The 20,948-nt window shown below is 43.2% G+C and overlaps 1 protein-coding gene and 1 long non-coding RNA gene across 5 annotated transcripts in view; one reads left to right on the top strand and one right to left on the bottom strand.

Annotated features, from left to right (window-relative positions):
* Positions 1–20,948, top strand: part of LOC140895011 (uncharacterized) — a 111,580-nt gene that overhangs the window by 78,395 nt on the left and 12,237 nt on the right. For all 4 annotated transcript variants that reach the window (XR_012154033.1, XR_012154028.1, XR_012154029.1 and 1 more), the window contains 2 exons: positions 5,410–5,541; positions 8,744–8,821. This is a non-coding gene — a long non-coding RNA (uncharacterized lncRNA). The remainder of the gene's footprint in view (positions 1–5,409; positions 5,542–8,743; positions 8,822–20,948) is intronic.
* Positions 17,726–20,823, bottom strand: TLNRD1 (talin rod domain containing 1). Its single transcript, XM_073304089.1, has one exon. It carries the CDS (start codon positions 19,546–19,548, stop codon positions 18,481–18,483), a length of 1,068 nt encoding a protein of 355 aa, XP_073160190.1. The 5' UTR covers positions 19,549–20,823; the 3' UTR covers positions 17,726–18,480.

Below are 20,948 nucleotides of genomic sequence, written 5' to 3' on the forward strand. Positions count from 1 at the left end.
GGCCAGAGGAGGGAATCCTCTGCATGTGCAGCATACCACAGGGATGGCGTTCATGGCCTTCGCTATTTAAATGGCACCATGCAACAGCTGCACATAGGGCTCAGTTGTGCCTGATGGACACAATAACGGGGTGTGCAGAGCTGCCTATCATCCTCTGAGAAGGACTATCCTAGGGAGGCTCAATACTCAGAATGACTATGAAAATGCAGTATGCTACTCCCTGTATATCCACCCGGGAGACCTGGATCCTCTGGGACAGCTAGTGCCTTCAGGGGCACTATTAGCTAGACAACTGTATGGATTACCTCTAGGTGTTGCCATTTGGCTCCTCTGCGTGTACTGTTGCTGTCACCCTTATTTTTCATCTAGATGGCATAATTATTGTGGCAATGACTCTGGCAGCTCCTGTTTGCTCTTCTAACAATTTCCATTCTCCTAGTCCATTACTAGCTCTTACTGTCAGAGACTTTTTTTGCGTCATGATGTCAAGTATTGATTTATAAAACTATAACCCCCTTCCTTCTTCGTGGCTGTTTCTCATCTGCTTTTAGTAGTTTTAAATATAACAATTATACCTTTTGATCATACTTTTGACAAAGTCACTCACCCAATTCCTCTTTAAGTAACCCTCCTTCCCCCCCCAGCCAACAAACTAAAGGAAACAAGTGTTCATGGTCCATTTGCTGGACGGTACATGCAAACTAAGCATAGGTGCGTGCACACACAGTCACCTAGGGAAGGCAAAGTATTTGTTAGGAGAGTTATGTGTAAAACACTACCCATCTCTTCCCCAGGAGACGGTGTGCACTGGGACGGTTTCCATTCTATCTTATTGTTATGGCTGTAACTCTGATATTTTGTCAGGCATCTACAACTGGGGACAGCCTTCTTCTTGTATATTTTATATTAAAAGAAGAATCCATAAGCAAGCGCTGCTAGATTCTATATAACTATCCAGAAAAGGCTGGTACTATGGAATAAGTAAGCACTTTTGAGGCTTTGTTAGTCTTGTTCTCTCAAATCTTCCCATGTCTACTTCTGATCCCAGCCCTCTTGGAAGTGGGAGGAGGGAAGGAGGAGTTCCCCAATGTGCCTGAAATATTGAACTACTCCCAAGGGACAAAACCTAAACAAACAGTATCCTGCTGCTGGTCACACCCAATCCTTCCCTAACCTAAAGAGCCACTGACCCGCTTATCGCCCTCAGTCAACAACTTTGTGAAGGTTTTATTGTGAGAGGGGAAAGCCTTTTACTGCTTTCACTGGTTTTATTGCTATCTCTGTACATTGCATGCCTTAAACAGCCAGCTGTGTGTGCTTGCCATTTAGAAAGCTAGGCATGCACAGAAACGGATGCCAAATTAGTCAGTTACTGCAATAGTCTTAGGACATCCTGTGCTGAAGTGGGGGGGAGGGGGAGAGAAATCATGACAGAGAGCAACCTTTGATTGACATACTTCCCCTTCTTGGGACATCCTGTCCGTTCAAATATTAGAGTCAGGATTAAACCCCTCCTCTATTTTGAACTGATCCGTTGAGCTTTTCATAGGCAACCAATCACTAATGCGTCCTTTGGCTCCTGCAAGGTATCCACATCACAATGAAAACAAACCATGCACCTCTAATTCCAACTGCTAACTCACCACAAAAGTAAACAGGGATTGGCAGCCTTGATATGAGATGCCACAAGAATTCAGGACTAGCTGAAAAAAGATTATGATCACTTAACACAAAACATAAAGCTCTTGAGATCAGATGTCAAATCCTTGAATGCCATCTCCAACAGTCCCATGTCAGTCTTTCAAGAAGTGCACCAGCCCGTTCCCCATCACACAGCTATATTGAACCTATGGCATTTAACTTCAGTTCAGAGCTATTTCCAAGGTGACAAGAACTTTTTCTACCCTACCGTCAAGCAGACGTTCTTAGCATTGTATAAAGCCCTTTTCACCGATGGCTCTTAAAGCACTTCATAAAAGATGGATTAGTGTCAGCAAGTCTCTGGCTGAGCCAGTCTCAAGACTCCAAGTCCTATGCCCAATCCACTAAACCATGCATTGCAGACACAGCAAAATATGCATCAGGTGTGAACAGTTTAATAGTAAATGCAAATACATATTTTAAATTTCGTATCAATCCAATGGAACAAAAGTGGAAAGTACTGCCATACTAGATAATTAGCAGTTACTTTTTAAAATGTGTGTATAATATATAATGTCCAACTACCTTTGTAAAGTGCTTTGAGATCTGTGGACAAAAAGCACTATTTAGTATACATGTGCAAGAATAAGAACATCAGGAGAGAAGAGGGAAAGCAATTCACCCAATACAGATGGAGTGCACAAGGCCCTAAATCCACATAGCTCCCACTTAAACCCTTAATGAAGAGTTTACATGGGGTGCGGTCCCTCTACGCTGATGTAAATTTCATCCTTACATTATTTTTATGGTCTAGACTGAAGTGTGAATAAAGTAGTAATATAACAAAAGTTTACTGTTCCTTCGGCATAAGGAACTGAACTTGGAAGAAACTCGGTTAAACGCATGTAACTGTAAAAGGGCTGCTTGCCAATTCTTGGAGAGGAAAGATTTTTAAAAAGCCACTGCACTACAGCTCTGGCTTACAGAGCAAATAGGGTAGGCTGAATTTACTATGATTTTCAGGTCTGAGTGCACAGTAAATGGAATTCATGCGCCTTTCCAAGTCACCTCCTGTGCCCTGAACAGACAGCCCCGAAGTGATGTGATGTATAGAACAATTTCCCGCGCAACCCCTTAAAGTAGTGCAAACCCATGCTCTTAGCAGTAGCTAAAGGAGAAAAACACCTACCTCCACTTCACTGCAATTGAGGAAAGAATGGAAATGAGAAACTGGTAAGCTGCTGAGCTAATTTTGCATACAAAGCAACTTCCAACTCTCTTCACTGATGATTTTTAAGAGCAAAATTTTTTACTTGTATTCCATTAAAAAAACTTGGCCCACAACTACTCGCTATATACACGGATGAAAGCAGCAAAATGCCTTAAATGACTTCAGCAGGAAACTACTGGGAAGTGGAGTGGTGTGTTGTCTGACAGACCCATTACACGTTTCTAGGAAAAACTTTTCAAGCTCTGTGTCCTGAAATGAAACAGAATTTTACAGGACTGTCTCACTACAGAGGTTTTTCTACAACACTCCTTCCCTGGATCCCAGGCTATACTGCCCTAGATGAACTCCTTTAAAACACACCCCAGCATCAGTGGCTCTGAAAAAAGAGATAGGAAGAAAGCTATAAAGACAGCAAGTTTAAAATCTGCACCAACAGGACCAAAACCTGTCTCTGATAAAATGCATATTTTGTTCTGCTCACATTCATAAACTCTTCTCTCACCTGCCATACACACGCATACCCTCATATAAAGTGCTCAGAATCTACCCACATAGTAGCGATGACAAAGCATGAGACGATTACGGTCTCCATGATGGAGAAGCTGAGTAATAACTGACTCCCGCCAACTAGATCACTGGAGTGTAAGGTCATCCTCGAACTCTATTTCCATGATTTCTTCTGGGTAAATTGCTCCGGGAACAATCCTCTTTTCTAGCATAACGTAATCAAGAACGAGAAAGTCACTGCCACTTACCACAGGGTTGCAATTCCTGGCCTGACGGGCCGTGCTGGGAATTTAAATGATGTCTCCACCCTAGCAGCATGTGGAACCAATGTAATGGCTAACACAAATCAGACTTAAGCTGGAGTGATGCTGCAGTTCCTGCTGTTTTTGTAAGCCAGCAAGAATGATTTTTGGACAAAACGGTAAGCATTAAAAAGAACCAAAAAAAAAAAAAAAATCAGCAGAAGTGAGGAATGGCTTCTAATCTAACACCACACACCCAGGAACATCCTAGTGACGAAAAACCAAGACACAATGCAACCCACCGTCATTGGGATGTATTACATACTACCATGCTCAGGAGCAAGTCAATGAAAAGAATGCAGTTTTTTCACCTAGCCTCGATTATTTTGTAGGAGAGAGATGTACATTTCTTTACCTGAATTTTAAACAATGCTCAGAACCCTTTACCTCTGAAAAGGATAAGACATGTGGCCTAAGGGTGAACAGAATCTACATGATAGCCTTGTACTCATTGAGGTCAATGCAAAACTTTCATTTGTTTTCAGTGAGACTGGATCTAGCCCAGATGTCCCCAAACTGTGGGGCACAGTTTGGGGACATCTGGGCTAGATCCAGTCTCACTGAAAACAAATGAAAGTTTTGCATTGACCTCAATGAGTACAAGACTATCATGTGGCTCACCAGTGAAACTTTCACTCCAGTAAGTGAGGTAGTTTCTTGACTCTAAGCTAGGTTTGGCTAAAAGTGTTGTTAACCAACATTAACAGAGCTCTACAGTACAGTTCCCTTGCTCAGCTGTGGGCCACATTTCCCTGTTCAACATATGCCAGATCCCAGCATTTAGCGTACCATCTTGATCCAAGCTAACACTGGAAGAGCACTGAGTCTCCAATTTACATCTCTAGATCACACAATGAGTCACAAGAGTTAACACACAAATTAATTCTGCCCATGAAGAAATTAGCATAGATGTTGCCTTTCTCCTAACAGCCAGAGACCGTCTTTCTTTGTTACGGTTGAAGTCTCTGGCAGGACATGTTGAGAAAGACCATACATTTTATTACTAGAGTTGCCTCTTCAAAACTCTCTGCCTATGCACAGAAGTCCTCAGTCTACTGCTAATGTAAAGCCATATTTTTAGCATGTCATAGTTTCCCCATTGTCTCCCTTCTTCCTGGGCGTCCTTTAGCACAGTTCTCCCACTCATGAGTAACTGAGTAGACTGCCACAAGGGCTGCCTGCCTGATACAGAACCCTGCCTTGCAGTTGTTGGATCTTTTGGATCTCATGGAGGAGACGTGATTTCTGGGCTTTGGAATGAGTGACAGTTCTCTCCAAGTATGTTGAATGAAAGGAAAGGCTATCACAAAACACGTTAGATTAAGTACTGCTGAAGGGGTTAAACTCCCTTTGACAAATAGATCTCCAGGTCTACATTAATCCATCTTAAAATTACATGTTTCTCACACGTTCCAGGAGCAATTCTCAAGGGTCTATTTAATTGTGTAATGGGGGATTATGAAAAGTCCTACCAATTTTACCTGGTTCTCTCTAGTCTGTCTTTTTAAGAAACATTTTCAATGGACAACTTGACCAATCCCAGGCTTCCTGCCCAGCCAAGGTCCCTATCCCTCCTGCCTAGGATCTGCTATTCCCCAGGGAGAAGGTACCCTTTTGGGGTCACAAAGGTGTGGGGAGTGAAGCTTTAATCACACGCCACAGGAAGGACCACAACACCCCAGCAGCCCAAAATGTTCCTGACTAGATTCCTCCATGTTCCTTCTGCAGGAATATCTTCAGACCATGTCCCATGCCAGTTAAGTGGAACCCCTGCCTATACTCTGCTTGCTGGGATCGTAGGCAAAGCCAATCATTTTCAAAGCTCATCCTCCATCTCAACATCACCAGTAAGGACTGAAGGTCAGTGGTGAAAACTATGGGCGAGATCACTGGTCCTCAAACTTTTCAGGGTTGCGCCCCCCTCATCCTGTCCGCACGGAGCCATGGCTTGGAAGTGAGGATGCAGACAGGGGTAAAGAGGCCTAGGATGGGGCTGCAACTGGGGGTGGGGCTGGTGCTGGAAGTAGGAATGGAGCTGCAGACAGGGGCTGAGGCTGGGGGCAGAGCGGGGCTGGGTGGCACTCCCTCCCTGTCCCCCATGGGGGCTGGCCCAGGCCCAGCCATACCTCCCTCGAACAGTCCTCTGTGCCCCTCAAGGGGGGGGCACACCCCACAGTTTGGGGGCATCTGGGCTAGATCCAGTCTCACTGAAAACAAATGAAAGTTTTGCATTGACTTCAATGGGTACAAGACTATCATGTAGGCACAAGGCAGTTAATTTTTGTTTAGGTAATGCCAAGGGTTAACAAGGGGAAGTGACTGGCTTTGACAATATACACCCCCACTCAAAAAGCTCCCAGGAGCATTTTATAATTCCACAAACAGATGGGGAAGGGTAAGGAGGTTGAGAGAACTCTTACAAGCATAGGAGTCTGGAATTCTTTGGGACACATGGAATTTTTCAATCAATCAATCTCAATAAGATGCAGAATGCCTTATCCAACATTAAACACAAACACTACACACACTAAATCTGTCCAAAACAGAATAACTCTAGGTAGAAGCCACTGCAAACTAGATCAGAATGACTTGTTTGTTTGTTTTTTACTGAATATACTCCACTAAACATTAATTCCTAAATAGCTGGAGAGTGGGGGGATGGGACAGTGATGCACTCTCAGGAGGTCGTGGCAAAAGGAAATAGTTTAAAAATAATTTGCTTCAGGCTTGAAAAAATCCTAAAACAAGCTTCTACAAATGCAACTACCATTACAATTATTAAGCTAAACCTTTCATCTTCTGACCTGGGCAATTTTCCCCTCCAGAATTAATCTTAATAAAAATGATTAGGTAGGGTGTTATTTTGTTGTGAGTAAAGAGGATTCAGATAGGATGTGACTGAAGTATTTAAACTAGGTAAGACTTTTTAGAAAATGAAGCCAGGTGATCTATTTGATGTCAGCAGACAGACTGGAACTAGGGGACAGATATAAGTGAAGGGGGAATGTATGGAAAATGACTTTAAGGAAGTATTATCTTACTGAGTGCAACAAGTAAGTGGAGTTAAGCTGTAAGTATATGGCCTCTAGTATGTGAAAGGGGTATTAATTACATTTGAACCCTTTGCTCTTTCTGAGGGATCAGGAGGGAGTGTCTCACTGATCATACTTCCCCACTACAACTGGCAATGGGTTTTCTTCCAACATCTGGCACCAAAAAAATAAATAAAGAGAAAACATGAAAATTTTTATTTAAAAATATGTCTGGACTAGAGATGGTAATGAAACAGCCCTTCAGCTCATTTCTTGCTTCTGATCCTACATAATCACACTATATGGAAAAAGCTGCATTTATTTTTTAAAAAGATTGGATGAATCCAGGTCTTACCGTATTTTAAACTTAATTATTCTGTAGGAGTAAAAAGGTATTCTATATAAATAAAATAAACATCTGAACTGGGGCATCTGAAAGAGTCTCTTTTAGACTTGTCCTAAAATATTTTTGATGTTTTATTCCCTGTCTATATTTGTTTGTACCGTGGTACCATGAATTATTAGATTCAAAAACAGTGCAAACAACCAGAACACCAAAGGCTCCCATGAGAGCAAAGGATATTCAGCACCTTGCAGGGTAGGGCCCTGAGTGAGTTATTTAAAAGGGATATAATGTGAGCCAATGATTACAATGGATAAATCTTCCTTAAGTAAAACAAACTCTTACTATAACAGTCTCTCGGGGAGGGAAATATCAAACATAGTTTAAGTTAAATGAGCACAACAAAGAAGCGATCGCTAAAATAATATTCCTGGAGAGGCTTTGAAAAATCCACTACTGGCAACTCATATTTTTATTAGATGGGTATATTGGTTTAAAAAAAAACTACTTCTACTCAGCAAACCACTCAGCCCCATGTTGTGCTACACTGCAAAGCATATTTATCCCCCAAAGAGCCATTCACAGACTGCATTGTCATTTTCCAAATAAAAGGAAAAGACAAAGGATTTCAGAGATATTTGAGTGGGTTATTTCATTCCATCACTACAGAGCAAGTGTAGCACATGCTCTCTGTTTTAGAATAGAATAGCACAGAATACAAGATGTAATTAAAACATTTCCTTTATCAAATGAGCGAGATCTTATCAAACAATTAGCAGATAATTCAGGCTTGAGCCTTCTTGTCTTATTCAAGGAAAACTTTCAACTAAAGTCAATGAAGAATTTTGTCTGTGTAAAGCATGCAGGATCAGATCCGTGGATGGAAGTTCTCAGTATTACAAGTACATACAATTGCATCTGCACAGGAAGACCCATTGTGTCCACACAGAAAACCCACTGAAGTCACAACACACTTTTGCAGATTATAATACTAGCCTCACATAAATCAATCCAAGCAGCCCATCTGATTTTTAGTTGTGTCATGCAAATAAACTAAATCCTGTATAGTAAATAACATGCACTTTTCCCCTTCATATCCAAACAATAGATATGTTAAACAAACAAACACCCTACACAACCTTCACGCAGGGCTTTTGAAAATTAAAATGAAAAGGAAGTGTTTTGGGGCTATTTATGATGATAGTGTCCTTTAAAGACTGGTAGGGAAATGGATAATTACACAAAGCACTTTTTTCCTAATTGGAAAAAAATGAAGACAATCTTGAAAAACTACTCTAGAAATCCCATGAGATGACGACAAAGGCAGGAGCTAAGAATTTTTGCTCCTGTAAGATTTAAAACAAAACCAAACTCAAAGCAAGCAGATTTCGAGCCCAACATAGAGATCTATTAGGAGATGCAGCAATAAACAGAAACTGTTGTTAGACTTTACGAGGTGGTGTGGATCCAGGCACTGGTTCTCTATTACTAAATCCAAAGTTCAGGATCAAGCCAAGACAAAAAGCTTTTCGGGATACCCAGCCACTTAAAATTGTGTGTGTACAGTTATAGTTAAACAGACAAAACAAAAAAACTAAATGCTACACAGTTTGAACATTTGCACTTGAAGCTTCAACATCAGCAACCTTAATTTAGTCACTAACACCTATTTTCTCTCCACCTGCAGGCTAGAGAGCCAATCCCAAACTACCTCCTCTGCAAAACAGATGAGCCAACACCAAAAAAGTTGCCACATAAAAGAAATGTAAGTCTGCTTTGTGTATTGGAATTGCATTGTTATTGGCTGTTGACATACTACGGAAAGCACACATCTAGGGTATACTGACTACAAGGAGAATTTCTATCCTGCATTGTGGAAGGATGCAGGAGGTGGAATCTGGAACCAGTACATATGGAGCAGAGGTATACTTCCAGCCTGATCTAGATGGTGTAGTGTCAGACCATAATTTGCAGGGGAAATGAAGTACCCTGGAGCATACAATATAGGGAGAGTGCATGGAGTACAGTGTTCTACATCAGGGTGTTGTACTGGGCATGAAAGATGGAGGAGGTAAAGCCTCCGGCTCATAAATGAATGTAATATGCAAGGTGCTGGCATGTGAACCATGAGAAGCAAGTTGGGTGGAACAGTCAGCCAGAAACACAGCACAGGCAGGGGCAGTGCCACTGACCCATATTGGAAAGCCAGGATAGGGGGCAGGAATTCAAGGGTAGTTTACAATGGAACCTTAATTGCACTTGCAACACAACCTTGTAGTGTTTTATTTTTACCACAACAGTCTGTTAGCTTTTGTTTTTAAAACCCACATACCGTCAAACTTACCACAGAATTCAGAGTTTTTCTTCCTTAATAGTCACATCACATTCCCATGCCCACCGATCTCAAACAACTTCATCTTAATCTTGCTTGTTAAGATTTTTTCAGACCTGTCTTTCATTACGAGAGCGGACGAATGTTACAGACTCCAGTGACGCAGCCAGCAGAACTTAAATTGGTGTCATTTCAAATGCGATTCTCGTGATTTCACAAAACCTCACAGGCCAGTCCTCTGGAGCTTGTACCACTCTTCAGGCCTCTCTGAGTGTGTCTACACGGCAGCTGAGAGTGAGCCTCCCAACCTGGCTAGACAGACTCCTGCTAGCAGGGCTTGAGCTAGTGCACAAAACCCAACAGTGTGGATGCTGTCGCACCAATGGAGGCTCAGTCTAGCCACCCAAGCTCGACCCCACTGGGTCAGAGCTCGGGTGGCTAGACTGAGACTCTAGCAGCGCAGCAGTGTCCACACTGCTGTTCTCAGTGTACTAGCTCAAGCCACGCTGGTGAAAGTCTTTCTGACCAGGCTGGGACGCTCACTCCCAGCTGCAGTGTAGACATAGCCCACGAAGTCACAAGCTCCACAGGCAGAGACTGTTGGGAGAAGCTCCTCTAACACGGCGTTCACAGGATTTATTTACCAGGTTTCTGATAGAAGTTACAATACATCCCTGTATAAGTGCCTGACAGAATCCCCAACATTAAAGGACTCTGAACATGTGTACCTTTAGTATACTGGTCCAGTGCACAAGTTTTCTTTAAGGACTTATGCGTAAGGCCAATTTCAATTTTACAAAGTAACCAATTTTTTAAAAACTACAAGAAACAATAGTTCACTTTCCCATCAAAAACACACCCCTATTTTTCTGTGTCCCATAATTCAGAAGTGATTGGTCCAATTAACTTCCAACTTAAAAATAAAAAAGGGCTCACACTTTTTTTTTTTTTTTTGGCCAGGCACATAGCAAGAGAAGTTTCATTCTTACAGGTGTCTCAAGACAGCAAAAAGGAGTCAAAAGTATGGCCTAAAATTAAAACTTTCAGTTTTAATTATGGAGTTGCTACTGTGACTAATATTGTAAAGTCATATTTATTCTGTGGTAAATTTTTTAATGAGATCAATTTTAACATCAAGGTTACAGATTCAAGAACACAACAGGCAGTATATGCAAAAGTTAAGCTTCCCATAGTAATCTTAACTTCCCACCCTGCACATGCAACTCTGTGCAACTCTTCTAAAAGGCAATCCGGTAGTGCATGTTCAGAGTGCAAAACTGAGCCCCAGACACATTAAGGTTACATTGGCTAGTACAGTGGTTCTCAGACTTCTGTACTGGTGACCCCTTTCACACAGGAAGCCTCTGATGGCGACCCCCCCTTATGCATTAAAAACACTTTTTTATATATTTAACACCATTATAAACGCTGGAGGTAAAGCGGGATTTGGGGTGGAGGCTGACAGTTCACGACCCCCTGAGGGGTCCCAACCCCCAGTTTGAGAACCACTGGGCTAGTAATTCAAGAGAGAGTCCATGTGTAATGTGGACAAATTAAAATCCTAGCATACTGAGAAAAGTCTTTATGGGAAATGGCAGGTTTTTACTTGATGCATCTGCAGCTGCTCTACAAACATGATCCCAGGGACCCACGTACCTGCTGCAACACCTATGAGATGATTCATGGCCAATGGATTGACATCATAATGGATCCAGTGGTCATCCTCTTATAACTTTCCCTAGCACCTTCTAAACAACTTTCAGGGATGGTCTTGGTATACATGGTCCTGGCTCAGCGTGGGAGGATGGACTAGATGGCCTCTCGAGGTCCCTTCCAGCCCTACGTTTCTATGTGGGGATCCTAGTTCCACTGTTTGGGGGCAGGGAGTCCCACAGTACATCCACTCCACAGCCATCTAACTCCCTTCAACAGACCCACTCAGGTCTTGCTGCTTTAGGAACCATCAGCACCCCTTCACTAATGAATGAATATTAACCAAACAGAAACCAAGCTAACAATGCCCATATAAAGAAAAAGGTACCGTCCACTAAAAGCTAAACAAAGGCAAATTAACACTGGTCTGACATTATTGCTGCTGATCCACTGCACTAGAATCATAGAATATCAGGGTTGGAAGGGACCCCAGAAGGTCATCTAGTCCAACCCCCTGCTCGAAGCAGGACCAATTCCCAGTTAAATCATCCCAGCCAGGGCTTTGTCAAGCCTGACCTTAAAAACCTCTAAGGAAGGAGATTCTACCACCTCCCTAGGTAACGCATTCCAGTGTTTCACCACCCTCTTAGTGAAAAAGTTTTTCCTAATATCCAGTCTAAACCTCCCCCACTGCAACTTGAAACTAGTGTACCCTGTGGTCCTGAATGACTGATCATTGCAAAAAATAAGCATTTGAAAGTGTAGGAGGTAAAGGTGGTTTCCATTCCCTTGATTTTAGGGCTGTCTAGACACTGGTCTGTTCTCTAGTGTAAATTACACTCACTACAAATGGCCTCCAGGGGCGATTCTGGTACCTGGGAATCTTGGGGTATGGGGGTGCCCAGGCTATGCCTTCTTTATAATGGCCATAACCCAAACCTTCAGCCAGGAAGGTGGAAGACACAGGACCTGCCATGGAGGTTCTAAATCATCCAATATGGCTAATTAAGCTAATTCAGGACTATTCTGTGATGCTGGAGCTGCACATGCAGCTTAACATACCAATGTATCAGGCCCTATGAATTATTTAGAGCGATACCAGCAGCCACTATAGTCCAGACTGTACTGGAGTTTCCATTTTAAGCCCTGATCCTGCAACAGGATCTGCGCTGGGAAATCTCTGAGCCTGTGCAGAGTCCCATTGACTTCAGTGGAACTCTGTATGGGCACAGGGGTCCAGTCATGTGGATCTTGTTGCAGGACTGTCCCTGATCTGTGCTTTTTAGGATTCTGTATATTTATTGACTAGACCAGTGTTAGGAAGTGCCGTTTCCCTGCCTTCCAAACAAACATACCTGAAAGACAACTATCAAATATTTGAGTATAAACAAAAACCCAGGAAAAAAACAACTACTTTGAGACATCCTTGGTTTCAATCACTTCACCTCAAACTAATTCAATTTTAAAATAAAACTAAGCAAGTTGTTAGTAATAATCACTTTTGATAGTCTGGAAAAAAAACCTTCAAAATATTTAGCTTTCAAAAGCATTTAACAACACAAACCAAAAGAGCCGCATCTGGCAACCAGCAGGATTTCAAAATATATTAAATGGTATTTACATAAAAGTGAGGCTTTCGATACAGTACGACAATCACAACTTTTACAGCCAGGAGAAACCTTTAACATAAAAGAGAAATGATAAAAATTAAATTAGAACAGTATCAAGGGGCTGGCAAACCACCAAAAAGCCAGGAAATTCTGAGTTAATGCTGACACTCCTTTCTTGACTGTGCCTAAATATAGTACCATGTAGTGTATTGTATGATAAAAATTATTTACTGCTCAGAGAACTTTGCAATTGTGTGATAGACTACAACATGTTGTTAATGTGAGTCTGAATCTGTGTCCATACATTTCCGAGTTGGCAATATAAGTCAGAATCTTGATGTTATTTTAACATAGTTTGTGAAAACAACATTATTTTATTAAGAATATCAATGGACATTGACTTCAATGGGCTACGGATCAGGCCCTTAATACCCACAGGAAGCCTTTCAAAAGCATTTATAATTATGCTGATTATTAGGCCAATTTATACAAATTCAAAAACGTCTTATAGAATAACTCTTTACACAATCTATTTAGAGTCAACAACTTCCTACAAATAAATCATAGAAATTTGGGGGGGGGTCCTGATTTCTTAAGGGATCTATAATGGAAGAAAAAGCCGTTCACTTAGTAGTTGGCCAGTTTGATTTTTGTCCAAGAGTGGGAGTTACCCAAAAATATAGATGTTTGGTGGCCTACATAAAATGAATGGATGGTCTCAGTCCAGTTTCCAATAGACAGCTGTCCATGTCACCACTGAGAGTCTTTGCTGGCTTCTCAGCAGTGAGCCAAAGGATTTAACTGAATGGACCGGAGACCAATCTAGGAGGTCTATGGTTTGGTATCACTGTTCTGTGGAAGGGGACTTTTGTCTTCCTAGCCGTAAATCTGGCATTTTTCACAGGCATGAAGATAACATAAAATTTTAAAGAAATCTACGACACAGGCCCTTCTCATACCCTTCCACTTCTAAAGCCCTGAGAGCCAAAGGTAGGCTAGCAAAGACTACAATTTCTAACAAATCGTCCCGTCAAGGTAACAGTGTTTGCCACACTCACAAACTTGTGGATATCCTGAGATCCTGAGGCAAATTCCACAAATGCCTCACGGCTACTCTACAGGCCCCTTGTTCCCTATGGCAGCACAGATTCCAACAGCAGCCAGGATGTACCTAATCCTATCCTTCCATACAGAGAGCAATCTGATAGCTTGGAAAGGGCATCCGTATCATTTACTGGATCAGTCCCAGCATTAGCTAGCATAGTGAAATTCCTGGTGGTTTACAAGAGATATTACCCCTGTGGAGCATTTCCTCTTTCTTGGCTCCACCCCCTCTCTAATCAGGCATACCCCCTAACACTACAGAGCTCCAGACACCACGACGGCTCAACCCCTTCTTCTCCGTCTGACAGAAGTCTGGATAAGAGCAGGTTTTCTGCCACTTTGATCATTTCCTGTAGCAAAATGTGAAGGGGATGGTAAGACCCATTCCTCCCCCCCAGTTTTGCAAATAGCAAGGATAGCCTTAAATAGTCAAACTTACTTACTTTTCATTTATACTTTTGTGACTAGTTTACAGGTTCTCCTGCAATTTTTACATTTGTTGAAAACAACAAGCGAATTGCTCTTAACTTCTAAGCCCTTTCAGTTACTTATTTAGTCAAACTGCATTATAATGGCGAAACAAACAAGGTAATTGTCAACCTACAGACAATACGAAAGCACTTTTTGCCCCGTTAAAAAACCCTCTATTTTTTAAAATAAATTGAATCTTCATCTGGTGGCGATAGCGTTCTTTTTGGCTGACATGATATTCCTTGCACAGTGAGCTTCAAAAAAATGGGTTAACCCTTTTACTCAACGTACTAGTAGAATAGATCTGCTATAAATGGGACACAAACTGCCTGAAAAATTAAGTTTGCTGCTGTCAAATAACATTAAGGCCCTGATCCAGCAAACACTCTCACACACCTGACTTGACGATGAAATCAACAGCACTACTTGTTTGCATAGAGCTAAGCACACGAGTAAGTATTTGGAAGACTGGGGCCTAAAGTATGAAATACAAAAGCAGGAGATAATCAAAGACCCTCTATAATGACTCTCTACCTACAAAGGTGAAAGGAAAAAAACCCAAACTAAATCACCCTCACCACACAGACACACACACACCCATATAGAAATACTTCCTTCTATGACTCATTTTCTCTGACTTGGAAAATCCAAAGGGTATCAACAACATAAATACATTGCTGGAATACTTCCTCCTATACCACACTTGACTATTCCATGATAATTATCACAATATATGTTAATTTTTTTATAAACATGAGACTAAATCTTTTTTTTTTGCTTTGTAATTAAATCATGCTTTTTCCAGCTGAAAGCTGCTATTTTTTTGGTTCCTCATTAACTGCATACACAAAAATACCTGTTTGTATCAGTTCATATCAAAAGTCTACCCCCCCCCTCAAATTTTTTTACATTCCAAGTCTGTGAATCCATTTTCAGGGATATACTCTGAACTCAATCCATAGGCATGCAGTTCCCTTTGCCATCTGGGGACGTTCTGCTATGGAACGAAATTAGTACATGGCCTATCCTGAGTATTTTGAGAGGTGTTTAAATAATTAGTTTTTAAATTTATGGTAAATTATTTTTGCCAAGTTACTGATTACATTTTTTTTAAATCTCCACTAATGAAAATCATGACCCTGACAACTGTATTTCTCAGATTTTATTCCCAGGTTTCATTTAACAGTGAAACATAATTCACGCCTCACAAGAAAAAGTAATCTAGAGCAGCACATTTTACTACAGAACGTCTAGAAAAACTAAATTCTGAAGTAAGTTACATCAGTACATCACAGAGAGTGGAGAATACTCTGCGGCATTACTGTTAAAACTAAAGTAATATACTAAACCACTAAAAAAAAATCTTACCACAACAAAATCGACACTATTGTGATTAATAATAAATATATTGCCTTTCATATTCAGAGGTAATAAGAAGGCTTTACTGTGTTTCATATAACCTCACTAACAACATATAAATGCATCAAAATGAGTCTAATTATATAGCAATGCCAATAATTATTAAGTTCACACATCAAAAGATGCTTTAGGACATTACTTTTCTGTCAGTTACACTACAGAGCTGCCCTTCAGAATCCTTGGCTTTTATATCTGGAAGCAGGCCTGGGAAATTTAGGTCATAGCAAATTAAAATAAATTAGAGCTAGATGATACCACCTAGACACATGCACAGAGGGGACCCTCTGAAAGATGTCTCGTGGGAGGGAGAAGCAGGTTGAGTCGGTTGCTGCCTTCCCAGCACCATTCCTACAGATCCTACAGTCACCTCTCACTTGGTCAAGGGTCTGTGCTAAAGAAAAGGGTGGCGCCCACTTCTCATCCCCTATCCCTCCTCAGGGAAGTTAGTCAAAAAAGATAATAGCTGCTGAGACTTATCTTTTCTCCTGAACCATCTCTCCTTCTGCCCCAAGGGTGGCTGTAATCGGGGGAGGCCCTAGTAGCTTAGTTTTAATGGAGGCAGGCTACTATGAAGACAAGGAAGGAAGGGCCATATAAATCACTGACAGTGCAGCGGCATAGCACACCATATAGATGCCCCTGGCCTGCTGTGGGTTCCCCAGGGCCTCCAAAACCATTCCTGAGAAAGACAAACCCTGCCATCCTAATGGGAATGTGCATGTGGGGAATCTGAGGGAATCCTCATGGAGATTTCCTCCAAGGGAGTTTCCTCATGTGGGCTCTTCCTGGGGGAGAGGATTATCTGAGCCAAAATTAGAAAGTTACGCCTGAAGAAACCATCAGATTGCATTAAGAGGCTTTACGCGAGAGTTATATAGCTGCAGTCACCTATACCGGTGTTGCATAAATGACACAAAATAAAGTAGTAACTTAGTGAGGAACACACAAGGCTCCTCAGGGCTGCTCCTCCAAAAATAAAAATCCAAGCCACAAAGGTTGCTGAACTCAAATTAGTTTCAATGAGGAAAATACCCTAATTTCAGGATCCACTGAATTTCACTAAGGAGAAAACTATAGCAAGCATCCTTCCAAACCCAATGAAATGCTGTACAAACAGATACATATAATCTCATCTAAAAAAAAGCTCAAACTGTTAGGGCCTAGTGAATCAATTGATCTTTTTCTTATGTTTGAAGCTAGGAAAATAAAAGCACCATATCTGCCACCAGCCTTTAAACAGTGATGTAATAGGAAGACACTTCAGTAGTCTAGGATGGTTTATATTCTAATGCAGACACCAGGTTTACTTCTTATTAAACAAATACAATAGTCTATGGCAGTGGTCCAAAACATGGTAGTCATATTTTTAAGGTCCAGTTTTAGACAATTACTGTAAAATTCTACAGTACTGTTTATAGGCCAAGTCTAACTTCCATTGCTGGACCAGACCTAGCGTAGGTCTCTGAGTCAGCAAACCTTTAATTGTACATGCATTATCAAACTTGTTATACATGACCTATGTCAAAGAATTACAAATGCAAGTCTTTGTGGGATCATAGGGCCCGATCTTGCAAACCTTTATGCACAAAGCAGGCCCAATGAAATCAATGGGACTTCATGTGCAGGTAAAAGTTTGCAGGAATATGTGTTCCTACCAAAACTTACAGGCTTAACACATTAGAATCCATAATACCAACAAAAGCTAAAATACACAGTAAAACTTCTCAAAGACTACATGAAATTTACTTAACTTGACAATATAGATTTGCAAACCCTCCCTGTGCCACCCAGAACCAACAACCACTTCTTTACAAGTGTGTGATCTCTACACATAGTACAGTCCAGCTTTTAAAAAAACAGACTAATTCAATGGATTATCTTTTGAGGGGAGGAACAGGAGTGGGGAAAACAGAGGAAGAAAAGTATTTGTTAGAATAAACTAATTGAATTCAAGTCTGCATGCTGCTCTGTCTAAATTACAGTTGCATTTGTACCAGGCATTCCCTGGGGAAAGTGACATACAATGCAAACAGGCCTAGCTGTTCAATTATTCAGGTTTTAAGAGATTCACAGAAAGACATCTGAGAAACATAATATTTTAATAAATGAAATAAATACTCCAGTACATGCAAGATAAAAACTGACATTGGAAAAAATTAAAAATCATTTTAGTTATAGTGTAATTTTTTGTTTGTTTAAACACTCACAGTAGCTTTTCCCCCAGTTTGGAAATCAACACAAGGAAAACATAATCACAATCTCCACTCCTGCACACCAAATGCACTTCTCTAACCTAACACTTGATTCAAAAGAAATTAGATCCCCCATTCTCCCCACTCCCACCCCAAAAGTAGCTACATCCATCATCTAGGTGGTATTGGTTTGTTTTTGTTTTTAATACGTGAAAACTGAGGTAACTTCTTTTTCCTGCACAACTGAACAGTGGAATTTAGAAGGGAAATTTTGGAAGACAAGACAAGACAAACTTTAAAAACCGCATCCAGCGCGATTAAAGCTTTTTAGATTCCCCCACCTCCTCAGGTATAAAACTTCTTTGATTACCTTTTGTTTGTATATAGACCTTATTGATTGATGGAAATATATTTGTGAATAATTACTCAATTACAAAAATCCCTAAACTGGCCACTAATTATTTTGACCACATCTTCTTGTGTATATATAGTTTAAAGTATGTTGCCGCTGTGTTCCCTCACCACATAAAATCAAAGGATTGGGCTCATCTAAGCAAATTCTTTGGTATACAAAAACTAGGGCTTGGGGAGGTGGGATATTATTTTCCTTTAGCAATGACTGAGATCTAAACCGGGGTGGAGGTTAATTCACAGAATTGGAGTTCACTGGCGGTAAAGTCCTGGGTGAAGATCGTTCTCTTAGTGCCTGAGATAGCAGGTTGCAACCTTCTGAGACGGCGCAAGCCGAGTTCCTCAACCTTTCCCTGTAATCTGTCATTTTGGTGCTACTTTCTGGGTGTTGGGCTATATCCCTGAGGCATTGGGTCAGGAGCACGCAAGCAGATACCACGCTCATGGCCCCTCCTAGAATGGCAGTTTGCACAGCTTTGCCCTCTGGATTAATGGTGGCAGCTTTACCCAAAAACTGGGGCTCAGTGGCAAAGCCCACCAGAGCATAGACAGATTGCACCAAGGGTCCACTGAACAAGACGCACCGGTTCCTGGTCAGCTCACTGGGTGAAGTCTTGACCTCCTTGACACATGCCAGGAGGGCAGAGGCGCTGGTGCTCATGCACTTGACGCTGAGTTTGAACTGCTCCTTGGCAAACCTATCCTTGGATTTCTCACTGGCCAAGACACAGGCGTCTGTCAGGAATTTCAAGTTCTTGGACATGTTCTGGGAAACCTCCAGCAGGAGCTGAGGGCTCATGTCTGCCAAAGGGGTGTTTTTTAAGATCCCACAGCCATGCTCCACCTCATGCCTGCATCTGGTCACCTTGTAGCGATCCACCAAGCCGGGCAGGGCAGGCTGAGCCCCTGGGGTCTCCACAGCAGCCAGGTAGGCAGCATGGGCAGAGCACTCAGTGAGGGAGACCACCAGGTCCCCCATCTCCACCAGGCTGTCCCCCACTTCCCCGAAGCGCCCCATGTTGAGCTGGCTCTGGACATCGTGGGTCAGGATGGAGAGCCCCTTGGTCCTGGCAATGATCGTGTCCCTGCACTTCTCGAAGGACTCCCCGAAGACCGAGAGGCTCTCGGTGTTCACCGGCCTGGTCTCGCTGGACAGCAGGAGCAGATCCGCCACCAGTTGCATCTTGATCTTGCAGTGGTCGCAGATTGAGACGAGTTTCTTCCTCTGCAGCGAGCTGCTGCTGGGGACGGCGCTGCTGGACACCTCGCTAATGGACTTGCCAGAGCCACCGCTAGCCATCGCGCCGGGGGGGCACTCGCATGCCGCTTGCGACCCCACTGCCACCGCCTCTCCCGCCGCCCGAGCAGTCCCGACTGAGCCCGGCAGGATCGCTCTGCCTTTTCCGCACCATCATTCCATTAATCTCCGCGAGTAAAAAAAAACCCTCTGGGCGCCGGGGCTGGGGCTGCTGGGAGTGGGTGGGTGGAAAACAAAATCCTCCCCACTTGATCAAGCCCCGGCCTCTCCCCTTTGCAATGCACTGGCTAGACCTCCGGGCCAGCGGCGGGCTGCTGCTCTGGGGGAGCCACCGGGTCCCTTCCCGGCATGATCTATTTTTTTTTTTTAATTTTAATTTTATTTTGCACGCTGATCTGTGCTGTGGGGGTTGGTTTGCTTCCCGGCAGCGGGATTTTGCAAAGTTCCCTCTTCCAGGTGAATAAATTACAGATGCAAACCAGTTTACATGAATTAGACAAGAAACATCCAACTTACTACCGCTTAACTCCTTCAAAACAAAAACCCCACTGGTCCGAAAGGAGGTGACTGCGGACCATGTGCTCCTCCTTTACATGCCCCCGAGAAGTCAGTCGCAGGCGGCGGCAGACCCGCATCTCCTGCTATCAGGAAGCGCAGCCGCGGGTGTGGCCCGGTCGCTCTGCACGAGCCCAGGAGGAGCCGGGCACAGACTTAGTGTTTGCGCCGCTGGGATCTCGAACCGTTCGCAGTGCACACACCCCAGCTCGGTGCAACGGGGGAGGGGAGCCAAAGAGCCACCGGATCCGGCTGCGGGCGGGGAAGAGAGGGATCCTCTCCCCTTCCCTCTGTGGCTTGCCTCACGCCTTCCTCCCTTGCTCAGGCATCCAGCCGCCCCGAGCTCGCTCCCTGCCGCCTGGCTCCATCCCCTCCTCTCCGCGGGCCCTCCGGACGTGGGCGCATCCGATCCGACTCCCCGGTGGCCTCTGGCTGCCGCGGCACGAACTTAGACTCTCCCCGCAAACAAGGGTGGTGGCTCCGGGCTGCAGCAGCGGCAGATGCTGCGACCCGCTCGGCCTCGCTCTCCTCCTGCCATTTTTCTGGCGGAATCACCAACTTCCAGGGAGGAGGCGGGGGGGGGGGGGGAACAACCCTTCGGCCGCCTTCTCTCCGCCGATTCCTCTGCCCGGGCCCTAAAACAAACTACCGGGAAGAGGCGGCTGCTGCGGATCTGCCAGCCAGACGCTGCATGGCTCTAAGGGAGGCTGCTTGCTGCGCCCACTCCTCCCCCTCTGCCTCCCTCCCCGTTGCCTTTGCTGTAACCTCACTTCAGCCTATAGAAATCTTTTGTGCGGTGTCACCGCCCTTCGTTCAAATCCTGCCCTCCTCCCTTCCGCGCTCTCCCCGCCCGCTGCTTGACGCTCCTCCCAGGGAAAGGGGGCAGC

This window comes from Lepidochelys kempii, chromosome 10 (assembly GCF_965140265.1).
Source record: "Lepidochelys kempii isolate rLepKem1 chromosome 10, rLepKem1.hap2, whole genome shotgun sequence".
Classification (NCBI taxonomy): domain Eukaryota; kingdom Metazoa; phylum Chordata; order Testudines; family Cheloniidae; genus Lepidochelys; species Lepidochelys kempii.

Bases quoted from the DNA above. Each gene is read 5' to 3' on its own strand.
- TLNRD1 (XM_073304089.1), bottom strand. From the start codon at position 19,548: ATGGCTAGCGGTGGCTCTGGCAAGTCCATTAGCGAGGTGTCCAGCAGC.